General features: G+C 45.2%; 1 protein-coding gene across 1 annotated transcript; it reads right to left on the bottom strand.

Annotated features, from left to right (window-relative positions):
* rabggtb (Rab geranylgeranyltransferase subunit beta) lies at window positions 1–27,740 on the bottom strand. Its single transcript, XM_067989796.1, has 9 exons — window positions 27,633–27,740; window positions 24,714–24,821; window positions 21,658–21,855; window positions 15,210–15,315; window positions 11,403–11,455; window positions 9,979–10,089; window positions 8,863–8,988; window positions 6,298–6,447; window positions 1–2,627 (listed from the first exon to the last, which is right to left on the bottom strand). Exons 1-9 carry the CDS (start codon window positions 27,633–27,635, stop codon window positions 2,487–2,489), a joined length of 996 nt encoding a protein of 331 aa, XP_067845897.1. The 5' UTR covers window positions 27,636–27,740; the 3' UTR covers window positions 1–2,486.
* Between the last annotated feature and the right edge of the window lie 179 nt (window positions 27,741–27,919).

The raw sequence follows: 27,919 nt of genomic DNA, 5'->3' as shown, positions 1-27,919 counted from the left end.
TAGATAACAGATCTGTTTATTTAAACATCCAGGTGTATAATTAGTGAGCATGCTCTTTCAATGAGTCATAGTTAGTTTCAATTCCTCCTAATTGTACTGCAATTAAATCATGACACATACACATTCTTCACTTTGAAATAAATATATTGAACTAAAGTTAGGGTTAAGTTGGTTCAAAAAAAAGACAAAAGCTAAATTCTTTACAGCGGCTACCATAGTATTACAGCGTATCACAAAAAATAATTATAATTTTTCAGTTTAACTGATTATCAAATCGATCCATGATCGCTTAAGTTCCTCCAGTTCCACTTTGCACTATTCAGGATTTGAACTTATGTAAAATATGCAAAGGTTACACAGAAGGGCAGTTCCTTCATGTGGTTTAAAGCTGCAACGGAAATGTGGACCTCAAAAGAGTTGTGTGTAAAAAAAAGGATATGAACTTTTATCGGAGGGCTTAGCGTTATCGTACTTGCTTCAAAATGCAGTAATCAGAAACCTTTCCTGTCCCGGGTCAAAAAAAAACCACCCAGCCTCTGGGCTGCAGAATGATTAAACTGCAAGGCCCTAGCGCCAATGTTAGATCTACCTTAACTGTTGACACCAACAGCCACCCCGCCCCTCCCCACCTTCTGGTTTCTATGTTTTACCTCGGTGGGTTTCTCTGGTACTTTCTGTTGCTGCAAAGAGCATATTTCAACTTCTTCCTGGTTGTTTTTAGTTTGATCCTTTAAGTCCTTTCAATTCTCTCCACAATGTTTATTATTGTCCTTATAATTAGATTTGACGCTGTTTACACAAAAACTGCCCCCCCCCCCCAATTATCTTGTCTATCCTATAGCGACAACTATTCTTCATCTTTATCTGCTGCCAGGTTTGTATCATCATTTGGTTGTCCAGAACCTCCTCACAAATGACCGAAATCTCATGGGTTCCTGTCTTGTTGGCAAACCTCCCTCCACCCCTGACTCCCAGATTCATTTTGATATTTAAGAATATTACTGGCATCCTGGGTTCAAATCAGTCAGTTATGGGGGGGATAAAAATAAAAATATTAAAGTAATATTTTTCAATAGAAAAGCTGCACTGTAAACATAGTATGGTATTGTACCTCAATAGCTCAGTTTAATTTTTATTACAAAGCTTTTACATGATTTCTGGGCTGTAAGCTTTAACCAGTACTGTCCCGGACAACTGAAAAAAGAAATAAGTGTATCCCCATCCCAAACTGTGATGTCAATATTTAGACAAGAGTTGCAGAATAAAGCAACTCCATATAGAATCAACAAACATGTGTTTCAACTTTTTTCTATGAAGCAGCAATTTTTTAAAAGGTTATTTATTTATTTTTAAAACATTTTCCCCTCCCCAGACGTTCTTGGGGGAGCACTGAAAATTAACCGCAGAGTAACAGCTAGGTTCAGATTGCCAGTTTGATAGCAAATAAGGTAGTTTTGTGTTTATATTTTAACTATGTATAACCAAAGTTCATAAGAACAAACTTGCATTTATATAGCACCTTTCACCACCTCAGGACGTCCCAAAGTGCTTTACAGCCAATTACGTACTTTTGAAGTGTAGTCACTGTTGTAATGTCGGGAAATGCAGCAGCCAATTTGTGCACAGCAAGATCCCACAAACATCAATGTGATAATGACTAGGTCATCTGTTTTTTTAGTGATGTTGGTTGAGGGATAATTATTGCCCAGGACACTGGGGAAAAGTCCCCTGCTCTTCTTCGAATAGTGCCGTGGGATCTTTTACATCCACCTGAAAGGGCAGACAAGGCTTCGGTTTAACGTCTCATCCGAAAAACAGCACCTCTGACAGCGCAGCGCTCTGCCAGCACTGCACTGCAGTGTCAGCCTAACTCTTGTGCTCAAGTCTCTGGAGCGGGACTTGAACCCATGACCTTTCAGAGGTGAGAGAATGCTTCGAGTTAAGGCTGACACCTGACAAATTTAAAAATAATTTGTTTCATATCCAAATTCTAATAATAAAGAAAATAAAAACAGGATGTACTGGAAAAATAATCCATAATTTAGTTCCACAATCCTGCATTTAAGGTCTTTGGCTTTCTATCTGCATTAGAAGCCCAGTGATATTCAACAGCTATATACACCTGTCTACAGCTCAACCCAATCTTTACATAGTTGAGAGGTCATATGAAAAAGGATATCAGTGTGGTGTAATATAGCAAGTACCTCAGAGTAAGAAGACCTGCAAATGCACTTGGTTGCCATGACTGAAAGCATGTCATCAGTAAAGTGTATAATGCCCCCCCTCCTCCTACCCCCTCCAGCAATGATACACAGAAGAAACCGTACTTTAATGAACTGATTCCATGTGACAGTTATAACTCACAAATTATTGCCAAACCCAAGTGAGATGGTGGATGTTGAAGCACCCTTTGTTAAATGAGCGGTATTCAGGTTCTGTCCGTAATAGCATTTCAAACTGCATTAAGAAAAGTTCTTTGACTCCCATTAGCTTAGCAGCTCGGGTTGGATGCCTATTCTTCGCAGGGAATCTTCTGGCATGCAAAACACGGGGTTCACCGGCTTAATCTGCTCGTCTCCCAGGAGGGAGAGGCCCGCGACTCCAAACAAGGTGTGGAAGGGATCAACCTATCACACAAAAAAAAAGCTACAATTTAGAATTGAGACATCTCTCCTAGAATCAAACTATCATCTACCGATTATCTTTCCATGTAAAGTTACTAATAAATCACTGTATTCTTCTACCCAAACAAAAAAACTTAAGCAGAGGCATTAATTGGTTTACAATAAATACGTGTTAACACTCGTGTTAAAATAGCAGAGGAAGGAATGTCAAAGTTATGAGGGGTTTTGATAGACTAAATAAGGGGAAACTGTTCCCACTGGCAGGAGGGTTGGTAACCAGAGGACACAGATTTAAGGTCACTGGCAAAAGAACCAGAGGGGAGATGAGGAAAAATTCTTTTATGCAGCGAGTTGTGATCTGGAATGTGCTGCCTGAAAGGGCGGTGGAAGCAGATTCAATAGTAACTTTCAAAAGGGAATTGGATAAATACTTGAAAAGAAGAATTGTAAACAATTTTACAACACCAAGTTATAGTCCAGCAATTTTATTTTAAATTCACAAGCTTTCGGAGATTTTCTCCTTCCTCAGGCAAATTTGCCTGAGGAAGGAGAAAATCTCCGAAAGCTTGTGAATTTAAAATAAAATTGCTGGACTATAACTTGGTGTTGTAAAATTGTTTACAATTGTCAACCCCAGTCCATCACCGGCATCTCCACATCATGAAAAGAAGAAAGTTGAAGAGCTATGTGGGAAGAGCGGGGAGAGGGACTAATTGGATAGTTCTTTCAAAGAGCCGGCACAGGCACGATGGGCCGAATGGCAAAAATCGATCAATCTCAGGTTTTGAAATTTTAAATTGACCCCCAGCCTCAACAACTTTTTGGGGGAAGAGAGTTCCAGATTTCCACTCCCTTTTGTGTGAAGAAGTGCTTCCTGACATCACCCCTAATAAGGCTAGGTCAATTGAAAATGTCAAAACTGAGATTTTTGTTAGGTAAGGGTATTAAGGGTTACAGAACCAAAGCGGGTAAATGGAGTTAAGATACAGATCAGCCATGATCTAATTGAAAGGCGGAACAGGCTTGAGGGGCTGAATGGCCTCCTCCTGTTACTATGTTTTTCCTTAGTCCATGGGAAGTAGAAATATGCCTCACAAATCACCAGCCCCTCCAGTCACAGTTAATCTCTGCTAGTTAATCTCTGCTGCACACTGTCTGGGTCTTACATTTTATTTCGCCTTGCAGCTTTCTTTGTTCCAAGTTCATTTTCAGTTTTTTTTTTCCAAACCAGTATGAATTCTTATTACAATTTTCTTTAAATCTGTTATCAACTATGAGATAACTAATTTGTTTTACTTGCTGGGGCTTGCATTTTTTGGTTTGTTTATTTGCTTGCCTGAAGTATTCAGGTTCTCTCTGTTGCGTGAATCGTGAACCCATCTGTTCCTTCCAAAAGCAAGGAAGTTACGCTAAATCTTTATAAATCACTGGTTAGGCCTCAGCTAGAGTATTGCGTCCAATTCTAGGTACCACACTTTAGAATGGACGTCAAGGCTTTGGAGAGCATGCAGAGGAGGATTTACTAGAATGGTACCGGGGATGAGGGACTTCAGTTATGTGGAGAGACTGGAAAAGCAGGGATTGTTCTCCTTAGAGCAGAGGAGGTTAATGGAAGATTTAATAGGAGGTGTTCAAAATTACGAGGGGGTCTTGATAGAGTAAATAAGAAGAAACTTTTTCCAGTGTCAGGAGTGTCGGTAACCAGAGGACACAGATTTAAAATAATTAGCAAAGTCAGGGGGGAGATGAGGAGAATTTTTTTTTAAAACACAGCGAGTTGTTATGATCTGGAATGCACTGCCTGAAAGGGAAGTGGAAGCAGATTCAATAGTAACTTTCAAAAGGGAAGTGGATGTATACTTAACAACAACAGCTACAACTTGCATTTATACAGCACCTATAGCGTAGTAAAATGTGCCAAGGTGCTTCACAGGCACGTTATCAAACTAAATTTGACACCGAGTCGCGCAAGAAGATATTAGGACAGGTGACCAAAAGCTTGGTCGAAGAGTTAGGTTTTAAGGAGCGTCTTAAAAGGAGGATGATGTGGAGATGCCGGTGATGGACTGGGGTGGACAAATGTAAGGAATCTTACAACACCAGGTTATGGTCCAACAAATTTATTTTAAAATCACAAGCTTTCGGAGATTATCTCCTTCGTCAGATGATTGAATGAAAAGGTTCTCAAATCGCATATCTTATACGATGTTGGGACAGCATCACACCAATCAAAAGGTGTCGTTGTTATTCAAACAGGCCAGTCACGGAGAACAGCACGTCCCAGTACACTCGATATACATTGTGTCTTTTACACAGGCAGGCAGAAAGAAACTCAAAATGGCAGAGAGAGAGAGAGAGAGAATTTTATATCGAGTGTACTGGGACGTGCTGTTCTCCGTGACTGGCCTGTTTGAATAACAACGACACCTTTTGATTGGTGTGATGCTGTCCCAACATCGTATAAGATATGCGATTTGAGAACCTTTTCATTCAATCATCTGACGAAGGAGATAATCTCCGAAAGCTTGTGATTTTAAAATAAATTTGTTGGACCATAACCTGGTGTTGTAAGATTCCTTAAAAGGAGGAGAGAGAGGTAAAGAGGCGGAGAGGTTTAGGAGGGAATTCCAGAGCTTAGGGCCTAGGCAGCTGAAGGCACGGCCGCCAACGGTGGAGCAATTAAAATCGGGGATGCACATGAGGCAAGAACTGGAGGAGTAGAGATCTCGGAGGGTTGTAGGGCTGGAAGAGGTTACAGAGATAGGGAGGGGCAAAGCCACAGAGGGATTTGAAAACAAGGATGAGAATTTTAAAATCGAGGCGTTCCTGGATTGAGAGCCAATGTAGGTCAGGGAGCATAGTGGGTAATGGGAGAACAGGACTTAGTGCAAAAGTTAGGATATGGGCGGCAAAGTTTTGGATGAGCTCAAGTCTATGGAAGGTGGAAGATGGGAGGCCGGCCAGAAGAACATTGGAATGGTCGAGTCTAGAGGTAACAGAGGCACGGATGAGGGTTTCAGCAGCAGATGAGCTGAGGCAGAGGCGGAGACGAGCAACGTTACGGAGGTTGAAATAGGTGGTCTTGGTGATGGAGTGGATATGTGGTCGAAAACTCATCTCAGGGTCAAATAGGAGGCCTCAGACAGTGGCCAGGGAGAGGGATGGAGCCGGTGGCTAGGGAATGGAGCTTGCGGCGGGGACTAAAGACAATGGCTTCCGTCTTCCCCGTATTTAGTTGGAGGAAACTTTTGCTTATGCAGTGCTGGATGTCGGACAAGCAGTGTGACAAATGAGAGACAGTGGAGGGGTCGAGGGTGGTGGCGGTGAGGTAGAGCTGGCTGTCGTTAGCGTACATGTGGAATCTAATGTTGTGTTTTCAGATGATGTCACTGAAGGGCAGCGTGTAGATGAGAAAAAGGAAGGGGCCAAAGAAAAGGAAAGATTTTGCAGGGCTATGAGGAAAGAGCAGGGGAGTGGAATAGCTCTTTCAAAGAGCCGGCACAGGCACGATTGGGCTGAATGGCCTCCTTCTGTGCTGTATCATTCTTTGATTTCTGTGTCTTACTTGATTTGTAACTGAATCATCTGGTTCTGGATAAAGTGGCACTTCAGCTTCCAATTACTCAAAGCAACCCCCGTTTTTCCCCCGCAATCCTGTTTGCTGGGTACTTACGACGTCTCCAGGCCGGTCTGCAAACCCACCGGTCTCCTCATCCTGACAGGCCAAGATAAAACTGCTCAACTTATCCTTGTCGATCCAGTGCAGCCGCCCAATGATCTTGAGAGAGGCCAGCACCCACCACGAGTAACAAACATCTGGCAACTGCAGGGAGGGAGGAAGGCACTGACATCAAGGAACGCAAACACGAAATACCTTCGCATCAGCTTACAAAACACACTCGCCACTTAGTGCATTTTTAATAATCAAAAAAGAGAGGGTTAAAGATTACATGTCACCCGCTAATCTCAGTTCTTTCTGATTTAAAACGTTGAACAATTTTCACAAACAAAATCTTTTTTTAAAAAGCAGTGATATTGTTCCCATGTTTTTTTTGGGTGGGGGGAAAATAGGGAGAAACTGAGGCCAATAATACAAGGGGTATGTGGTAGCATTCTGAGCTGCAAATGAAACATTTGTGACTATTGTCGCTAATGCTATTTATAGCATCCAGTTTTTGAGCATAACGCTCAGAAATTTATCAAATATTTAACACAAACATCAATAGCTCGTTTTAAAAAAAAAATAGAAGCCCAAGTCTAGGAGTTCCACCATTTTGACCCAGCAACGATGAAGGAACGGCTGATATACGGGATGGTGTGTGACACGGAGGGGAACTAGGAGGTGATGGTGTTCCCATGTCCTTCTAGGTGGTGGAGGTCACGGGTTTGGGAGATGTGGTCGAAGAAGCCTTGTTGAGTTGCTGCAGTATGCCCTACACTCTTGACACATGCAACTTCTAAAATCCACCATTAATGCAGCAGACTACCCCAGTTGATAATAGAAAGTGGCAGATTCAAGAGGCCTCAAATTTTAGGCGGTTTACGTATATGGTGCAGCAACACCCTAGGTGAAGGAATTAAAACAAGTACAAGATGGGCAACACCTACTGCAATATAAACTCAATTCAACTGTTCTGGGCTGGGAGATTAATTTACTGTTGTATGCCTACTGTTACCCGTTTGCAATAATGAAAATATGTTGTGCGTAAACTTTGGCACACGATCAGGGAGGTAGCTAACAGACATTAAAAAACTGGAGAATGGAAAACTAGAAAAGTTGCAGGAAGCTACAGGAACCCTGCATTGAGTTTTTTAAAATTCATTCTTGGGATGTAGGTGTCGCTGGCAAGGCCGTTTATTGCCCATCCATAGTCACCCTGAGAAGATGGTGTTGGGCCGCCTTCTTGAACCATTTACGGCAATCCAACAGCTTCACGGTCACTTTTACTGATATCAACTTTTTAATTTCCAGACTTTATAAATTGAATTCAAATTCTTAGACTGCCATGGTGGGAATTGAACTTGCATTCCCTGGATTATTAGTCTATGCCTCTAGATTACTAGTCTGTTAACATACCCACTGCACTACTGCACCCAGTGGCTGACATGCAAGAAATTTAAATGTTAGCTATAATGAACACTAGTTAAGATGCAGAGAAGTTGAATCAAGAAAATTGGTATTGCTTTTTATTTTACCTGAACCTCAGCAACAGTCAGAGGAGAGGAGGGGAGAAAAGCACAGGAAAATGGAACAGAAGCACATCAAAGCCCATTCAACCAGCTTTATCAGCATAAATATGTCGTGAAAATCCAACTGGCTCGCTAATGTCCTTTTAGGGAAGTAAATCAGCCGCCCTTACCCGGTCTAGCCTATATGTGACTCCAGTCTCACACCAATGTTGTTGACTGCAATCTGAAGTGACCGAGCAAGCCCCTCATTTGCATCAAACAAAAAGTTCCACCACCACCTTCTCAGGGCAACTAGGGATGGGCAATTAATGCCGGCCTTGCCAGCGGCGCCCACATCCCGAGAATGAATATAAAAAAAAGTTCATATAAAGAGCATTATATGGCTGCTACGTGCTAACTTTACTGAATGAGTCATTGCAACAGCCCAAAGGGCGGTCAATCTTTGCAAAAAAAACTCCAACTTGATGTCAACTAGGTGTCAGCTGTAGGTCAGTGGGCAGCACTCTCATCTGAGTCAGGAGGTCATGGGTTCAAGTCCCACTCCAGAGACTTGTGCACAAAATCTAGGCTGACACTCCCAGTGCAGTACTGAGGGAGTGCTGCACTATTGGAGATGCCTGCTTTCGGATGGGACGTTAAATCGAGGCCCGTCTGTCCCCTCAGGTGGACGGAAAAGATCCCATGGCACTATTTCGAAGAAGAGCAGAGGAGTTCTCCAATATTTATCCCTCAACATCACTTAAAAAAAAAATTATCTGGTCATTATCACATTGCCGTTTGTGGGACCTTGCTGTGCGCAAATTGGCTGCCGCGTTTCCTACATTATAACAGCGACTACACTTCAAAAGTACTTCATTAGCTGTAAAGCGCTTTGGGAAGTCCAAAGGTCGTGAAAGGCGCTGTATTTTTTTCTTTTTTAATAAATGGAGAGAGTCAAGTGATTTGCATACAATAACCAATAGGGGATTTTTTTTCGTCTTAAGATTTTGCAAGAAAAAAAAACAAACATTCAATTTTGAGTAGGTTTGAATCATCTTTTGCTAGATACCTTCTCAGGTCGTCCATTGAGGCCCCCAGATGGCAACTGGCGCTCACACAGCCACCAGCCAAGCAAGTCGGCATTCACTTGGTGCAACTGGCCTGTTATAGCCAGAAACCCCGTGCAGCAATAGATCTAGAAAGGAGGAGAGAACAGCCAGTTAGTTTGTTAAAACTCTCGCTTATCAGATCATCCTTTGGATGAGACGAATAACCAAGTTTCCAGTTAAAGGAATGCAATCTGTAAAAATTATACAGCACTGCCAATACGAGATTAGCTATTTCCTTTTTAACATTTAGGATTATATGGTAATTTAGTGGGAACAATATGCACAGATACACACTATATACACACACATGCACTTGGAAGGTAAATGGCCCTTTTAAATCAAAATGCAAACACACAATGTACAAGCAGTTTAAAATCTGCTTTAGGGATTGAAGCAGAAAATGCTGGAGAAAAAAAAAGACAGTTTCAGGTACAGGCCTTTTGTCAGAACTGGGTTCGCAAAGCGTAACCTGCCTTATTCCTTTTTCGGACACTGTTGGCCCGACTGGTGTCAGCTGTGACTCAGTGGGTATCACTCTCGCCTATGAGTCAGAAGGTTGTGGGTTCAAGTCCCACTCCAGAGACTTGAGCACATAATCTAGGCCGATGCTCCCAGTGCAGTACCGAGGGAGTGCTGCACTGTCGGTGGAGCCCGTCAGCCCTCTCTGGTGGACGTAAAAGGATATTATGGCACTATTTCGAAGAGCAAGGGAATTCTCACTGATGTCCAGGCCAATATTTATCCCTCAACCAACGTCATTAAAACAGATTATCCGGTCATTATCACTGCTACTTGTGGGATCTTGCTGTGCGCAAATTGGCAGTCACATTTCCTACACTACAACAGTGACCACACTTCAAAAATATTTAATTGGATGTAAAGCGTTTTGGGATGTCCTGAGGTTGTGAAAGGCGCTATATAAATGCAAGTTCTTTTTTTCACTGTGCATTTCCAGCATTTTTCTTTATATTTCAGATTTCCAACGCTTTAATAGTTCGTAACCTATTAAAACTACAGAGCTAAGTTTCAGTGATGAAAAGCTAGATCCTTTTGATTGTAAACGAATGCTGACTTGCCTGTCCGGCATGAGATTCAGAACCTGGCCGGCAACCGAATCCTCCATCGAAGTTCATACAGGACAAAACAAATTCTGCCGCTGAATCGAGATTGATGGCATCGAGTCTTCCCTGTAAAACACCCAGCACTGGCATTACGAACCAGCTACTTAAACAGTAACACAGTCTGAGGAAGGGTTTTAAGACACTTTCACAAACAAGCAGCTGAACCTACCCAAAAAACAAGAGCTGTACGCTTCCTTTTCTCTCACCAACTCCATATAAGGTCCCCCTGCCCTTCCAGTTTTCTCCCCATCTCTCCTGAATGCTGGGGTACTCTGGCTGGGGTACAATTTCATCCCCCTTAGAGGCAGCTTAAACTGTGTCAGCCGTGGCTCAGTTGCTATCACTTTCACCGCTAAGTCAGAAGGTTATGGGTTCAAGTCCCACTCCAGAGACATGGGCACATAATCTAGGCTGACGTTCCCAGTGCAGAACTGATGGAGCGCTGCACTGTCGGAGGTGCTGTCTTTTGGACGAGACGTTAAACCGAGGGTCCGACTGCCCTGTCTGGACGTAAAAGATCCCACGGCACTATTTTAAAGACGAGCAGGGGAGTTCTCCCCGGTGTTCTGGCCAACATTTTTCCCTCAACTAATATCACTAAAAAACAGATTATCTGGTCATTATCACATTGCTGTTTGTGGGATCTTGCTGTGCACAAATTGGCTGCTGCGTTTCTTATATTACAACAGGGACTACACTTTAAAAGCACTTTGAGATGTCCTGAAGTTGTGAAAGGTGCTGTATATATGCAAGTTCTTTCTTTTTTAAGCAGGGAAAGTCGACCATGGAGGGCATCATGACCAAGTCCAATCCTGCCCTCACTCAATGTCTGCACACGTGCATTTTCCAGCAGACCTTGATGAATAGCAATCAGGAACACAGCTGATTGCGTCAGGCAAGGGTACCAACACTTGAATATGCAGCAAAGGTGGGTAAATGGAGTTTGAAGTACAGATCAGCCATGATCTAATAGAATGGAGGAGCAGCCTCAAAGGGCTGAATGGGGCTACTCTTGTTCCTATGTAGCCCAGAGGCACTAGGGCAGATTGCCGTACCCCTGCCACAGCCCAAGTAGACATGACCAAAATCAATGCAGACCAGGATTCTGGCCCCCAGGACTTCCCGGTTTGGTACGGCACAGGACTGCACCGTACAGCGCATGTATGTACTGAACCATCAGGAATCACATCGACATTCTTATTTAGACTGCACAACACGTTTCAACTGCTCATGCTTTTAAACACTTGTGAAACACCACTCATTTGCTGGCCGTTCACAAACTTTATAATCAGACTGACCCGTACCTTAGACTCTTCAGTTAATTATACAATTACACGGTCAGACTGTAAATCAGCCACTGCGACAGATAACATTCTTACCAAAAGTGCCAGCGTTGCCACAGCACAGAAGGAGAATCTGGTGTCTATTTCACCTAGAACGGTAAAGAGATTTTTCAGTGACACAAAGCAACGTATTCATCCCCCACCCTCCGAATCTAGCGCTGGACAATCCTTGTGAGGACAGCAGCAGCAAAGGAAAAGGGTCAAGATTGAAGGGTTCTCTGCCACTCTTTCCACATTTCAACAACCTCCAAAATCGCCCTTGAGAGGAGGCACATGTGAAGTCTGAAGAGGACAGTGCTGAAAGGGTCAATCTTTACACCCAGCCAGAACACGATGTTATTTCATCAGTGCGTATGCCTGGAGATTAGCAACACTTTGCTCATTGGATGCCACAGTTTTAGGTAGACGATCGCTAAGGTCAAGGCGTTTTATAGAAGAGCGAGCTGTTCACAGGGTCAATACTGACGAGGAGGCCATTCTGCCCATCTAAATTCTTCCTCCAGACACCCCCGCACGTGCGCGCGCGCCCCCCAACCAACACTTCCACTGTCCAATCACAGCATCTAGCTGTTTCTTAAATGGTTCCAGGGGTTCTTGCCTCCACCAATCTATCCAGGAGTCCAATTCAAGTGTTGATCACTCGGGTGAAGAACTTCATGCTATCAGTTTTAAAATTTACTCTTAACTATTTTGAACCCACATTCCCTTATCTTACTCTAACAATTTAATTTAAAGTAATATTCTGGATTTACCTTTTCCATTCCCTTAATTATCTCATATACCTCTACAAGATCAGCCTGATAGCTCTTCTCTGCACTGCCTCCAGCACTTGAATGTCTCGCTTGCTTCTTGATGACCAGAGCTGGACACAATACTCAAGATGGAGACTGACCACTGCACTGCACGGTTTGATCACAATGTATGGTTAATCCAAACACCTTTGCTTTTGAATATGACTTGAATAAAACAAGACCAATAACTAGTTCCCACCTGCATTCATCCAAATACAAGAGTCGTTTAACACTTCTCACATCTGGCGTCTGACTTGATCGTGTAACTCTGTGCACAGAATTTACAGCACAGAAACAGGCCATTTGGCCCAACAGGTCCACGCCAGCGTTTATGCTCCACACGAGCCGCCTCCCACCCTACTTCATCTCACCCTATCCCCATATCCTTCTAATCCTTTCTCCCTCATGTGTTTATCCAGCTTCCCCTTAAAATGCATCTATGCGAGTTGCCCCCACTACTCCTTGTGGTAGCCAGTTTCACATTCTAACCACTCTCTGGGTAAAGAAGTTTCTCCTGAATTCCCTATTGGATTTATTAGTGACTATCTTATATTTATGACCCCTAGTTTTGATCTCCCCCACAAGTGGAAACACCTTCTCTACATCTACCCTATCAAACCCTTCATAATTTCACAGACCCAAACTCCGAAACCGCTTTTAGATCGATGCTGGTTTAGTTCGGTTTCTGAGAGACTTATGTCTGCGATCTGGGCTCCCATTGTACTGCTAAATCTGACTCCCTTATCCCGGTGCCAGAATTATTGATCCAGTTGTAGGTTCAGTCACTGGTATATGAGGGCTGTAATAGGCAGTGTTAATTATGTGGTGGACAGCAGCTCACCACTGCCAGAATTCGAACTAAAGAACAAGCACCAGTCTAGAAGCGGCTATAAGTGAATGCCACTATTAAATAGCCCATTAGGAACATAGGAATTGCTAGATGAAGAAAGACCCAGGTCCATCCCTATCAATGAGTCTCCAACAGACCCAGACAGGAGGTGAGGAAAACCCCCAGTGGTGGAGAGCTTTGGGAACCATGGGTCCAAAGTCACCTGTTCCTCCCAAGCCTGTTACACTCACCACACGTCATGTCTCAAATTACTCAAACTGTATCCCAAAATGTTATTTTCTGCAAGAAATCTATCTAATTTACATTTGAGTGAATCAATACTAACTGCTCCCACTGTCTCCCTTGGGAGCCTGTTCCACAGATTGACACTCGCTCACGGAAATATTGTTTCCACAATTGACCCCCCCCCTTCAAGCACAGGCCGTGTCCTCTGGTTCTACTGTTCTGGACAAGGTGAATCAGCTGGTCATGGTCGACATTATTTAGTCCCTTTAGAATTATAAAAACAGCAATCATTGTTAACAATTACAAAACGCTATGATGAATAGTAACTGCACGCAAACATTATGAATGGAAACAATCATTGACTCAACTGTGAAAAAGCAGAACGGACAAAAACCTGGCATTTAGCTCAGCAGCCTCAAGCTTTTCATTATCATTGTAGTGTTGGCATCTTTCCAATCAGCAGCGAGTAAAAAGTTCTTTTAAAAAAATACTTTAAATTTCTATCAAAAAACAAAACCTGTAGTGAGAGCACACATACTCCAACTGGCCTCACAATTCTAAATATTTGAAGAACCAGTGAAGGGGAGCACGTCATTGCCTGGAACCAGCCGCTTTTATATAAATTATGCTTACTCTTGGCAACAAACTTAATACCAATTTAGAAAAAGATACAGCTTGGTTTTGGCTTCCTGAATGGATGTCAGTACGTCAATCTTAATGAGTCTCGGGTGGTTGGGTCTTTTAATATTATAAGCTGCATTTATATTTGCAGCCTGGGCTTTGGGAGAGATGCCCCACAGTGTATTTACCAGTAGATGGTGTAGCCAGTCTCCCTCCTGATCCCGTGCGCCCCTTGGGGCTCACTATTTCAGAGACAAGCTGCGACAATTCAGCCTACGCAAATGCTGCTGTTGCGGCATCACGACAGACACAAGTTTTTATTTATTTATTCGTTCTGGGGACGTGGGCGTCGCTGGCAAGGCCGGCATTTATTGCCCATCCCCTAGTTGCTCTGAGAAGGTGTTGGTGCTGAGCCTTCTTCTTGAACCGCTGGTAGCGGGTTTGATACAAACCAAGTGTCCCGCTAGGCCCGCTTCAGAGGGGAGTTAAGAGTCAACCATGTTGGTGTGGGACTGGAGTCACATTTCGGCACAGACCGGGTAAGGACGGCAAGTTTCCTTCCCTCAAAGGACATCAGTGAACCAGTTGGGTTTTCACAACAATCCAACAACTTCATGGGGTTAGATCACAGCTCAGCCATGATATCATTGAATGGCAGAACTGGCTCGAGGGGCAAAATGGCCTCTTCCTGTTCCTATGTTCATGGTCACTTTTAACCGATACGAACATTTTACTCCCAGCTTTTTAAAAAAAAAACTGAATTTAATATTCTCAAACTGCCCGAGTGGGATTTAAATTTACGATCTTTGGATTATTAGTCCAGTAACAGAACTACTACATAGGCCGTGCATGTAATGACGTCACGATGCAGCTGCTGACAGAACAGAACCCTTACTGGTCCCAGGGAGACCAGTGGGAGTAAAACAAAACCACATGTCTCCTCGGCTTCCAGCTTTAAAGGAATATCTTTGTGTTGTCACCAGCTGTGAGAGAGGCAGAGTCTGGGAGACGGTGACTGGCAAATATGAAAGCAGTTAATGAGTGTTACTGGCAACAGAACTTTGACCATGAACAGCATTCCTTCAACGTTCAAGGGCCTTGTTCATGGAAAAGCTCACACTGGGGCACAGTCCGCATGCTGATAAAGAAGTCAGCAGTTATCACACGATAATACAGTAACATAACTAGAGCTGATTAATTCCCACAGGTTATCGCATTAATTCAGTGGAATTAATGCGATAACCTGTGGGAATTAATCAACTATGTAGAGGTACCAAAAACACCCTTAAATGAGGTCATTATTGTTTTAAACAATATTACACTTTTATATAAAAAGGGACCAAAGGAGAAACCTACCCCATTTGTCACCAGCAAAGGAACCATCTTCTTGTTGCAGGCCTTTAACATATTCAACAACTTTATCGACATCAATGACGTGTAGACTGTCATAGAGAGAGAGGATCTAGAAGAAAATAAGCACATCACATATACATGAGAACTAACAACAACAGCTTGCATTTATATGGTACCTTAAATGTAGTAAAACGTCCCAAGGTGCTTCACAGGAGCGATTATCAGACAAAAATTGACACTGAGCCACATAAGGAGATAGTAGGATAGGTGGCCAAAAGCTTGGTCAAAGAGGTTGGTTTTAAGGAGGAGAGAGAGGTAGAGGGAATTCCAGAGCAAGGGCCTAGGCAGCTGAAGGTGCTTCACAGAGGAAGAAAGAAACATGGGCTCAATCTTTTGAGTTCAGAGAGCCGTCCAATTGCTTGTCAAAAAGGCAGGTTTTCAGGAGACTTTTAAGCAGTGGAGAAACAAGTTGATACAGTGGAGGCTTAGGGAGGGAGCTCCAGGATAGGGCCCAGATGGCAAAAAGCCCAGCCATCAAAAGTTAACCTTTCAGGATGATGATCTTTCATCAGAACTGGGCCAAAAGACAGGCCCAGAGGAGGTGTAAATGGTTACAGCAGAATAGCAGAAATTCCATGGCCCGGGAATGTGGCAGAGAATGGATTCTACTGTATTCCCTGAAAATAATTGTCCCTGTTTTATTCCAGCCTCCCAAACTCCACAAAAGCTGGAACAGGTTGTAGAAGTAGGATGGGGGAAGGTTATGGAGAAATTTGTAGATGAGGACGAGGATTTTAAATACGATGTTTGGAGGGGGGGGGGGGTGAAAAAGAGAGAGGAACAGTCTAGATCAGCGAGGACTGGGGTGATGGGAAGTGAGGGGCTCAATTTTGGAGATTGTGGAGTTTGGGAGGCCGGAATAAAACAGGGACAAATATTTTCAGGGAATACAGTAGAATCCATTCTCCGCCACATTCCCGGGCCATGGAAATTCTGCTATAACCATTTACACCTCCTCTGGGCCCATCTTTTGGCCCAGTTCTGATGAAAGATCATCATCCTTAAACATTAACTTAGTTTCTCTTTCACAGATGCTGCCTGACTGCTGACTATTTCCAGCATTTTATGTGTTTATTACAGTAGATTCCATTTTAAAAAAAATATATAGGTCACTGTTTGTAGTGTTAATGCAGATGGAGTGATCATATCGCTATTTCAAAAACGCACCTGCACTGCAGTCTTTCTTATTTTACACCATCAGTACGAGACAGTTGCACCGTCCGGCTTGTGTTGTGTTGCCGAGGAGTAAAGTATCTCACATCATTTGCCAGTCCAGTCATTATGCTTTCGTTGCGTGTTTACTCACCTGCTCTGCGCAGTGACACACAAGTTCCAGTGAATTACTGTGCAGAGTGAGTCATAAACAGGATGTCGCTGAAGTCTATTAAACTATATTCTCAGGAAGCCCTCAAACAACAAACAAAATTATGACAGCCTGTTTAAAAAAAATATTAACACTCTTTTGGGAAGGGGGGAAATTCAGCCCTCAGCCTCCTGTTTTTCCAGCATTCAACCTCCTAATATTGTGCTGGGATCTGCCGCTCCCGAACTACGCCTGACACCATATTGGCTCGGGCAACTTTTAGTCGTTCAGGGCACCCGTCTGAAACATGTTCCTTAAATATGACCCCGAATGATACGGTAAAGAGAGAGAAACTATTTCCTCTGGTGGGGGAGTCCAGAACAAGGGGGCATAACCTTAAAATTAAAGCTCGGCCGTTCAGGGGTGATGTCAGGAAGCACTTCTTCATAAGAACATAAGAACATAAGAAATTGGAGCAGGAGTAGGCCAATCGGCCCCTCGAGCCTGCTCCGCCATTCAATAAGATCATGGCTGATCTGATCCCAACCACAAATCTAAAGAACACAAGAAGTCGGAGCAGGACCCGGCCACATAGCCCCTGGGCCCTCTCCGCCACCCACAGGGCATTGACCGATCCGAACTCAGCTTCATGTCCAATTTCCTGCCCGCTCCCCATAACCCCTAATTCCCTTTACTTCTAGGAAACTGTCTATTTCTGTTTTAAATTTATCTAATGATGTAGCTTCCACAGCTTCCTGGGGCAGCAAATTCCACAGACCTACCACCCTCTGAGTGAAGAAGTTTCTCCTCATCTCAGTTTTGAAAGAGCAGCCCCTTATTCTAAGATTATGCCCCCTAGTTCTAGTTTCACCCATCTTTGGGAACATCCTTACTGCATCCACCCGATCAAGACCCTTCACAATCTTATATGTTTCAATAAGATCGCCTCTCATTCTTCTGAACTCCAATGAGTAGAGTCCCAATCTACTCAACCTCTCCTCATATGTCCGCCCCCTCATCCCCGGGATTAACCGAGTGAACCTTCTTTGTACTGCCTCGAGAGCAAGTATGTCTTTTCTTAAGTATGGAGACCAAAACTGTATGCAGTATTCCAGGTGCGGTCTCACCAATACCTTATATAACTGCAGCAATACCTCCTTGTTTTTATATTCTATCCCCCTAGCAATAAAAGCCAACATTCCGTTGGCTTTCTTGATCACCTGCTGCACCTGCATACCAACTTTTTGATTTTCTTGCACTAGGACCCCCAGATCCCTTTGTACTGCAGTACTTTCCAGTCTCTCGCCATTAAGAAAATAACTTGCTCTCTGATTTTTCCTGCCAAAGTGCATAACCTCACATTTTCCAATATTATATTGCATCTGCCAAATCTCCGCCCACTCACCCAGCCTGCCTATATCCCCTTGCAGGTTTTTTATGTCCTCCTCACTCTCTACTTTCCCTCCCATCTTTGTATCATCTGCAAATTTTGATATGTTGCACTCGGTCCCCTCCTCCAAATCGTTAATATAGATTGTAAAGAGTTGGGGACCCAGCACCGACCCCTGTGGAACACCACTGGTTACTGGTTGCCAGTCCGAAAATGAACCATTTATCCCAACTCTCTGCTTCCTGTTCGATAACCAATCCTCCACCCATGCCAGAATATTACCCCCAATCCCGTGATTTTTTATCTTAAGTAATAATCTTTTATGTGGCACCTTGTCGAATGCCTTCTGGAAGTCTAAATACACTACGTCCACTGGTTCCCCTTTATCCACCCTATACGTTATATCCTCGAAGAACTCAAGCAAATTTGTCAGACATGACTTCCCCTTCATAAAGCCATGCTGACTTTGTCCTATTAAATTATGCTTATCTAAATGTTCCGTTACTGTCTCCTTAATAATAGACTCCAAAATTTTACCCACCACAGATGTTAAGCTAACTGGCCTATAATTTCCAGCCTTCTGCCTACTACCCTTTTTAAATAACGGTGTTACATTAGCAGTTTTCCAATCTGCCGGGACCTCTCCTGAGTCCAGGGAATTTTGGAAAACTATCACCAAAGCATCCACAATCCCTACTGCCACTTCCCTCAAGACCCTCGGATGGAAGCCATCAGGTCCAGGGGATTTATCCGCCTTGAGTCCCATTATTTTACTGAGTACCATCTCCTGAGTGATTTTAATCGTATTTAGCTCCTCCCCCCCGAGAGTCCCCTGTTTGTCCAGTGTTGGGATATTCTTAGTGTCCTCTACTGTAAAGACTGAAACAAAATATTTGTTCAGCATTTTTGCCATCTCCATGTTTCCCACCATTAATTTCCCGGTCTCATCCTCTAAGGGACCTATGTTTGCCTTAGCCACCCTTTTTCTTTTTATATAACTATAGAAACTCTTGCTATCTGTTTTTATATTTTTTGCTAATTTCTTTTCATAATCTAACTTCCCTTTCTTAATCAATCCTTTAGTTACTTTTTGCTGTCTTTTGAAGAATTCCCAATCTTCTATCCTCCCACTAAGTTTGGCTACCTTATATGTCCTTGTTTTTAGTCGGATACTATCCTTGATTTCTTTACTTAGCCACGGATGGCTGTCATTTCTTTTACACCCTTTTTTCCTCAGTGGAATATATTTATTTTGAAAGTTGTAAAATAACTCCCTAAATGAACACCACTGCTCATGTACCGTCTTACCCTTTAATCTATTTTCCCAGTCCACTTTAATCAATTCCGCTCTCATACCATCATAGTCTCCTTTATTCAAGCTCAGTACGCTTGTTTGAGAATCAACCTTCTCACCCTCTAATTGGATATGGAATTCAACCATGTTGTGGTCGCTCATTCCAAGGGGATCCTTAACTAGGACATTATTAATTAATCCTGACTCATTACACAGGACCAGGTCCAAGGCTGCCTGCCCCCTTGTAGGCAACCTTGGACCTGGTCCTGTGTAATGAGTCACAAAGGGGAGTGGAAATCTGGAAAACGCTCCCCCCACAAAAAACTGTTGAGGTTGGGGGTCAATTGAAAATTTCGAAGCTGAGATAAATAGATTTTTGTTCGGCAGGATATTAAGGGATATGGGAACAAGGTGGGTAAATGGAGTTAAGATACAGATCAGCCCATGATCTAACTGAATGGTGGAACAGCTCGAGGGGGGATGAATGGCCTCTTCCTGTTCCTGTGTTTTCTCAATGTGCACTCCCGCCGGGTGAGACGTCATGCGCGAGCGCACAATCCGAAAGTTTATATTTAAGTGTCGGGAGGCCATTTATCTGTAGAAGGCGTCACATCTGTGCCTCATCCTTCAGCTTTCCAAGGGATGTCTGGATGTTGTTTAGGATATGGAACCAGGCTTGAGGGGCTGAACCTGTTCCTATGGATACACAATTCAGGTACAAATGGAAACACTGGCTAGTTGTACCAGGCATGGAGTGACCTAACCCACGATCCATAAAGGGGCTGCTCGTAAAACAGCCAAGAAATTATAGCACAGAAACAGGCCATTCGGCCCAACTGGTCCATGCCTGTGTTTATGCTCAACACAAGCCTCCTCCCACCCCTCTTCATCTAACCCTATCAGCATATCCTTCTATTCCTTTATCCCTCATGTGTTTATCTAGCTTCCCCTTAAATGCATCTATGCTAGTCACCTCAACTACACCTTGTGGTAGCGAGTTCCACATCCTAACCATTCTCTGGGTAAAGAAGTTACTCCTGAATTCCCTATTGGATTTATTAGTGACTATCTTATATTTATGGCCCCTAGTTTTATTCAGTATTTACTTTTGTGGGACAAGGAGAAGCAAGAGTTCTCCTCCTGGGCCTACTACTAAAATAATCTGCCAGATAACCTCCTCCCCCCTCACCCCTCACATGTAGGAGCCGGGAGATTTATCACCCTCCCCAAGCAGCAAGGCGCCCATTTGGCACCCACAGCTCAAAGGCGGCAATTAGGGCTCGGAACGGCACGCGGTGCCATTGCTCCGAAGATTTAATGCCCGTTTTGGGCGCAATTCGAATTTGTTGGCAACAATAGTTTTGACATTTAAAAATAAAACACGCTTGCAACATCTTATCTCCCCACGGGATGCACTTAAAACAACTTAAAGCTAGTTTCTAACAGCAGATTTCCTCATTTGAGGCATGGTAGGTAAGTAATGGGGGCGGGGCAGGAATGCAGCAGCAGCGGGAAAACGTTGCCACAAGCCAGCGGGAAAGACATTTGGGAGAAGATGCAGCAAGGGAGGGGGCGGGGGGGGCAAGCATCAGCAAGGGCTAGATTGGTACAGGCTTGAGCGGGTGACACTGAAGAAAAGCACCTGCCCTGTCGACAGAGCTGGGAAGACTCAACAGTAGCTATGCATAATGAACAGATATATGTTAGTTTAAGCGTGATATAGGCAGGCGTGACAGACAAGCGTTACACAGTGAGTAAGCGTCACACTTACAGGAAGGTCTTTAAGATTATGAAAGGGTTTGATAGGGTAGACGTAAAGAAGACGTTTCCATTTGTGGGCGAGATCAAAACTAGGGCCCATAAATATAAGATAGTCACTAATAAATCCAATAGGGAATTCAGGAGAAATGTCTTTACCCAGAGAGTGGTTAGGAATGTGGAACTCGCTACCACAAGGAGTAGCTGAGGCGAATAGTGTAGATGGATTTAAGGGGAAGCGAGGTAAGTACATGAGGGAGAAAGGAATAGAAGATTATGATGATAAGGTGAGATGAAGAGGGGTGGGTGGAGGCTCGTGGGGTGCATAAACACTGGCACAGACCAGTTGGGCCGAATGGCCTGTTTCTGTGCTGTACGTTACGTGCATGTGAATTGCATAACAAAGAATCACATATTTTATACATTGTTTAATTTTTAAAAAATTACAAACCCCTTTCAATTAAATTAGATCTTTAATGCAACACAATGAAGACCACAAGGATAGCAAGACTTCTGCTATACTGCAGTAATAGTAATCACTTGGGTGACAGGCTAAATTGATCACTCCCGCATCACTACAACCAAATAAGATCAGATTCAATTTGACAAAAAGGCTCCTTTCCCCTGAGCACAGAGACTCACTCACCTGTACAGCACTAAGGGTATAGAGGAGGTGAGGATCATGGCCTATACTGGCACCGACTCCCCCACAGTCATGCTGACACGACTTAACGAACTGTAGGATTTCTTCCTTGTTCATGCGATGCAGTTGCCTCATCAGATCCATAACTGTCAAGCCCCAGTAGATTCCACTCATCCGCAAATACTCAGACATGCAGTACTCCTAACAGCAACACAGGAAAGAACATTAATAATCAATGTGCAAACCTGATGGCTTTAGAATAGAATCGTAGAATGATACAACATAGAAGGAGGCCATTTGGCCCATCGTGCCTGTGCCGGCTCTTTGAAAGAGATATTCAGTTAGTCCCACCTCCCCTGCCCTTTCCCCGTAGCCCTGCAAATCTTTTCTCTTCAAGTATTTATCCAATTCCCTTTCAAAATTTACTACTGAATCTGCTTCCACCTTCCTTTCAGGCAGCACATTCCAGATCATAACTCAGTGTGTAAAAAAAAAAATTTGCCTCATCTCCCCTCTGGTTCTTTTGCTAGTTACCTTAAATCTGAGTCCTCTGGTTACCAACCCTCCTGCCAGTGGGAACTGTTTCTCCCTATTTACTCTCTGAAAACCCTTCATGATTTTGAACACATTCAATCTCCCCTTAACCTTCTCTGCTCTAAGGAGAACATTCCCAGCTTCTCCACGTAACTGAAGTCCCACATCCCTGGTATCATTCTAGTAAATTTCCTCTGCACCCTCTCTGAGGCCTTCACATCCTTAGATTTTCTAACCAACATCTGAACTGACCATTAGAGTGACAAAGGAAGTATGACAGAAAATGATCTCAGTATGAAACATTCTCAATATAAACAGGGCTACTGGTTCTCACTGAAAAAATGGAATGCGCAAAACATCACAGAATCCCATGTGATAACAGAATTTTGACTTAAGCAGTCACCATTACACCAAGTGTCCTGATTATAGGGAACAGCAGCCCCTTTGTATTTTATTTTTAAAGTTCATTCTCGGGATGTGGGCGTCACTGGCAAAACCGGCATTTAATGGCCATCCCTAGTTGCCCCTTGAGAAGATGGTGGTGAGCCGCCTTCTTGAACCTCTGCAGTCCGTGTGGTGACGGTTCTCCCACAGTGCTGTTAGGGAGCGAGTTCCAGGATTTTGACCCAGCAACAATGAAGGAACGGCCGATATATTTCCAAGTCGGGATGGTGTGTGACTCGGAGGGGGACTTGGAAGTGATGGCGTTCCCATGTGCCTGCTGCCCTTGTCCTTCTTGGTGGTGGAGATCGGGGGTTATAAGTAAGATCATTCCCTTTTTGTTGTGTGTGTGTAAATCAAACTGATTCATGGAATGGGATCCCCAAAACACTGGTAACAATCCTGGAATCCCATGGGATAAAAACAGAATTTATTTATTTATTCACTAAACCAGTTTCCGTGATTATGATTAATCTTTCCAGGAAGTCCAAACTACCGTAGTCAGTAACTTAGCATTTTCTGCAGAGGCATGCATATGAGAGACAGCTGCTGGAATAGGCAAACCAACATATTTACCACTTACCACAACTGATCAGAACCAAAGTAAAACAGATTAATCATGGAGATTAATTTCCATAAGATGCTGGGTCGCGAATCTCAACTAGAAAACTCAAGTACAAAAAAATCACCAACATTTTGTCAGCCACCTGATGTGAATTGCTACATGTACCGTGTGATTAAGCGACAACACAAATCATTTTTTTTTTAAATGGGTTTTCTTGGATTTTATACACAATCTTGTGGCCGATAAGCAACTCTTCATCGGGTGACAGTCTCTGCTCTCTCACCTCTGAATCAGAGGTTCGTGGGTTTGAGTCCTACTTCAGAGCCTTCAGCACATGATGTAGGCTGACACTCCCATTGTCAGTGCTGCACTGTCAGAGGTGCTGTCTTTTGGATGAGACATTAGACAGAGACCCCGCCTGTCCTCTCAGGTGGACGTTAAAGATCTAATGGCATTATTTTGAAGAGCAGGGGGAGTTCTCCCCGGTGTTCTGGCCAATATTTATCCCTAAACCAACATCATTAAAAAACAGATTATCTGGTCCTTAACACATTGCTGTTTGTGGGACCTTGCTGCGCGTAAAATTGGCTGCTTTGTTTCCTACATTACAACAGTGACTACATTTCAACGGTAATTCATTGGCTATAAAGTCTTCAGTTCGTGAAAGGTGCGGTTTCAATGCAAGTTCTTTTCTTCTTAAACTACAATAGCTATGTTGATATGAACTGAGAATGAGGCTATCCTCAAAATCTTAGGAATTTTGGGGATGTTGAATGGAAAGATTAGATCCCATTGTAAATATGGGGCACACACCCTTCTTCCTTATAAATGCAGGATTATATTCACTAATTACATGCTATTTGCCTAGCACCTTGTTGTATCCTTAAATTTTGCAACAATCTACTGCAAGATATCTTTTAAAAGCTGATATTTACTAGTCAAATGACCCTAATTTGAATGCATGAATTATGCATCAAGTTTCCTACTTAGAATCATAGAATCGTACAGCACAGAGGGAGGCCATTACAGTTCTCCCCATCTACTCTATCAAAACCTCTCATAATTTTGAACGCCTCTATTAAATCTCCCCTTAATAGGGAGAAGGAGAAAAATCCCAGCTTCTCCAGTCTCTCCACATAACTGAAGTCCCTCATCCCTGGCACCATTCTAGTAAATCTCCTCTGCACCCTCTCTAAGGCCTTGACATCATTCCTAAAGTTGGTGCCCAGAATTGAACACAATACTCCAGCTGAGGCCTAACCAGTGTTTTATAAAGGTTTAGCATAACTTCCTTGCTTTTGTACTCTTATGCCTCTATTTATAAAGCCAAGGATCCCGTATGCTTTTTAGCAGCCTTATCGACTTATTCTGCCACCTTCAAAGATTTGTGCACATACACGCCCAGGTCTCTTTTCCAGCATCCCCTTTAAAATTGTACCATTTAGTTTAAACTGCCTCCCCTCATTCTTCCTTCCAAAATGCATACTTCTGCCTAAAGGATTTTATTTTTTGTACCTACATAATCATCCTTCTTTGATCCATACGAGGCAATGTAATCTGAATGTTTGTCCAGTAACAGAACCGTGAGTGCATCAGGTTTGATAACCACATCTTTCACTGGAGTGCCCTATAAAAACAAACAGGAAAAACAAAACTGACCAGAGGTGTAAAACAGAAAACACTACAACATGTATGCAGCAGGTAATTCAGCTTCTGAAAAGGGAAAAGTCAGGTTAGCATCTCGAGTGGCCAAGGTAACAGTGGATTAATGACCTTTCATGTGTTGTTTCCAGCAATTAAAATCGTTTAAATTTCAACACGGACACAAATTCATTTTCTTTTGTCACAAGCATCTTATCAAGTCCTCAGGACATCCCAAAGCACTTCATAACGAACAAGTTACTTTTGAAGTGTAGTCACTGTTGCCTCGGAGGCAAACATGGCAGTCAATTTTCACACAGCATGGTCCCATAAGCAGCTATGAGAAAAATGACGTTTGTTGGTTGAGGGATAAATATTGACCAGGACACCGGGGAGAACGCCCTTGTTTTTCTTCAAAATGGTGCTATCTGATCTTTTGCGCCCACCTGAGGGGTCAGGCAGTGCCTCGGTATAATGTCTCATCTGAAAGATGGCACCTCAGACAGTGCGGCGCTCCCTCAGTCCTGACCCTCCGACAGTGCGGCGCTCCCTCAGTCCTGACCCTCCGACAGTGCGGCGCTCCCTCAGTCCTGACCCTCCGACAGCGCGGCGCTCCCTCAGTCCTGACCCTCCGACAGCGCGGCGCTCCCTCAGTACTGACCCTCCGACAGCGCGGCACTCCCTCAGCACTGACCCTCCGACAGCGCGGCACTCCCTCAGCACTGACCCTCCGACAGCGCGGCACTCCCTCAGCACTGACCCTCCGACAGCGCGGCACTCCCGCAGCACTCACCCTCCGACAGTGCAGCACTCACCCTCCGACAGTGCAGCACTCACCCTCCGACAGTGCAGCACTCACCCTCCGACAGTGCAGCACTCACCCTCCGACAGTGCAGCACTCACCCTCCGACAGTGCAGCACTCACCCTCCGACAGTGCAGCACTCACCCTCCGACAGTGCAGCACTCACCCTCCGACAGTGCAGCACTCACCCTCCGACAGTGCAGCACTCACCCTCCGACAGTGCAGCACTCACCCTCCGACAGTGCAGCACTCCCTCAGTACTGACCCTCCGACAGTGCAGCACTCCCTCAGTACTGACCCTCCGACAGTGCAGCACTCCCTCAGCACTGACCCTCCGACAGTGCGGCGCTCCCTCAGTACAGACCCTCCGACAGCGCGGCGCTCCCTCAGTACAGACCCTCCGACAGTGCAACACTCCCTCAGTACTGACCCTCCGACAGTGCAGCACTCCCTCAGCACTGACCCTCCGACAGTGCAGCGCTCCCTCAGCACTCCCTCAGTACTGACCCTCCGACAGTGCAGCGCTCCCTCAGTACTGACCATCCGACAGTGCAGCGCTCCCTCAGTACTGACCCTCCGACAGTGCAGCGCTCCCTCAGCACTGACCCTCCGACAGTGCAGCACTCCCTCAGTACTGACCCTCCGACAGTGCAGCGCACCCTCAGTACTGACCCTCCGACAGTGCAGCGCTCCCTCAGTACTGACCCTCCGACAGTGCAGCGCTCCCTCAGTACTGACCCTCCGACAGTGCAGCGCTCCCTCAGTACTGACCCTCCGACAGTGCAGCGCTCCCTCAGTACTGACCCTCCGACAGTGCAGCGCTCCCTCAGCACTGACCCTCCGACAGTGCAGCACTCCCTCAGTACTGACCCTCCGACAGTGCAGCGCTCCCTCAGTACTGACCCCTCTGACAGTGCAGCGCTCCCTCAGTACTGACCCCTCTGACAGTGCAGCGCTCCCTCAGTACTGACCCTCCGACAGTGCAGCGCTCCCTCAGTACTGACCCCTCTGACAGTGCAACACTCCCTCAGTACTGACCCTCCGACAGTGCAGCGCTCCCTCAGTACTGACCCCTCTGACAGTGCAGCGCTCCCTCAGTACCGACCCTCCGACAGTGCAGCACTCCCTCAGTACTGACCCTCCGACAGTGCAGCGCTCCCTCAGTACTGACCCCTCTGACAGTGCAGCGCTCCCTCAGTACTGACCCCTCTGACAGTGCAGCGCTCCCTCAGTACTGACCCCTCTGACAGTGCAGCACTCCCTCAGTACTGACCCTCCGACAGTGCAGCGCTCCCTCAGTACTGACCCTCCGACAGTGCAGCACTCCCTCAGTACTGACCCTCCGACAGTGCAGCGCTCCCTCAGTACTGACCCTCCGACAGTGCAGCACTCCCTCAGCACTGACCCTCCGACAGTGCAGCACTCCCTCAGTACTGACCCTCCGACAGTGCAGCGCTCCCTCAGTACTGACCCTCCGACAGTGCAGCACTCCCTCAGTACTGACCCTCCGACAGTGCAGCACTCCCTCAGTACTGACCCTCCGACAGTGCAGCACTCCCTCAGTACTGACCCTCCGACAGTGCAGCACTCCCTCAGTACTGACCCTCCGACAGTGCAGCACTCCCTCAGTACTGACCCTCCGACAGTGCAGCACTCCCTCAGTACTGACCCTCCGACAGTGCAACACTCCCTCAGTACTGACCCTCCGACAGTGCAGCACTCCCTCAGCACTGACACCGGGAGTGTTGGCCTGGATTATGGTTCAAGTCTCTGGAGTGGGACTTGAACCCACAGAGCGATCGTTAATAAACAGAGGTCCCTCACAGGGGGAGCCCCACCCCCAGGGCAGCTGTTTGGGGCCCCTCTCCTCTCCTCTCCCTTCACCCCCTCCCCGCAGCGGGCGGCCCTTGATTCTCACAGGGTCCCGCTCCCGCCGTTCTGGAACATTCCGCACGTTATTTACGCCGATTCCCGCGCCCCCCACGACCATTTACCATTCCGCCCGGCTCCTCTCGCTGCCTCACCGCTCCGCACCGACAGCCACTTGCCCCGCACTCAGGACCCCGGACAGGCGACCGCGGCGAGCCTGCGCCGCCACTTGCCCCGCATTCAGGACCCCGGACAGGCGACCGCGGCGAGCCTGCGCCGCCACTTGCCCCGCACTCAGGACCCCGGACAGGCGACCGCGGCGAGCCTGCGCCACCACTTGCCCCGCATTCAGGACCCCGGACAGGCGACCGCGGCGAGCCTGCGCCGCCACTTGCCCCGCACTCAGGACCCT

The sequence above is a fragment of the Heptranchias perlo genome, chromosome 9 (genome assembly GCF_035084215.1).
Source record: "Heptranchias perlo isolate sHepPer1 chromosome 9, sHepPer1.hap1, whole genome shotgun sequence".
Classification (NCBI taxonomy): domain Eukaryota; kingdom Metazoa; phylum Chordata; class Chondrichthyes; order Hexanchiformes; family Hexanchidae; genus Heptranchias; species Heptranchias perlo.
This window is presented reverse-complemented; position numbering and strand designations above follow the sequence as displayed.

Bases quoted from the DNA above. Each gene is read 5' to 3' on its own strand.
- rabggtb (XM_067989796.1), bottom strand. The intron at 15,316-21,657 runs GTGAGTGAGTCT...ATTTTCTTCTAG, and splicing joins ATACCCTTAGTGCTGTACAG to ATCCTCTCTCTCTATGACAG. The intron at 10,090-11,402 runs GTAAGAATGTTA...GGTGTTTTACAG, and splicing joins TGGCAACGCTGGCACTTTTG to GGAAGACTCGATGCCATCAA.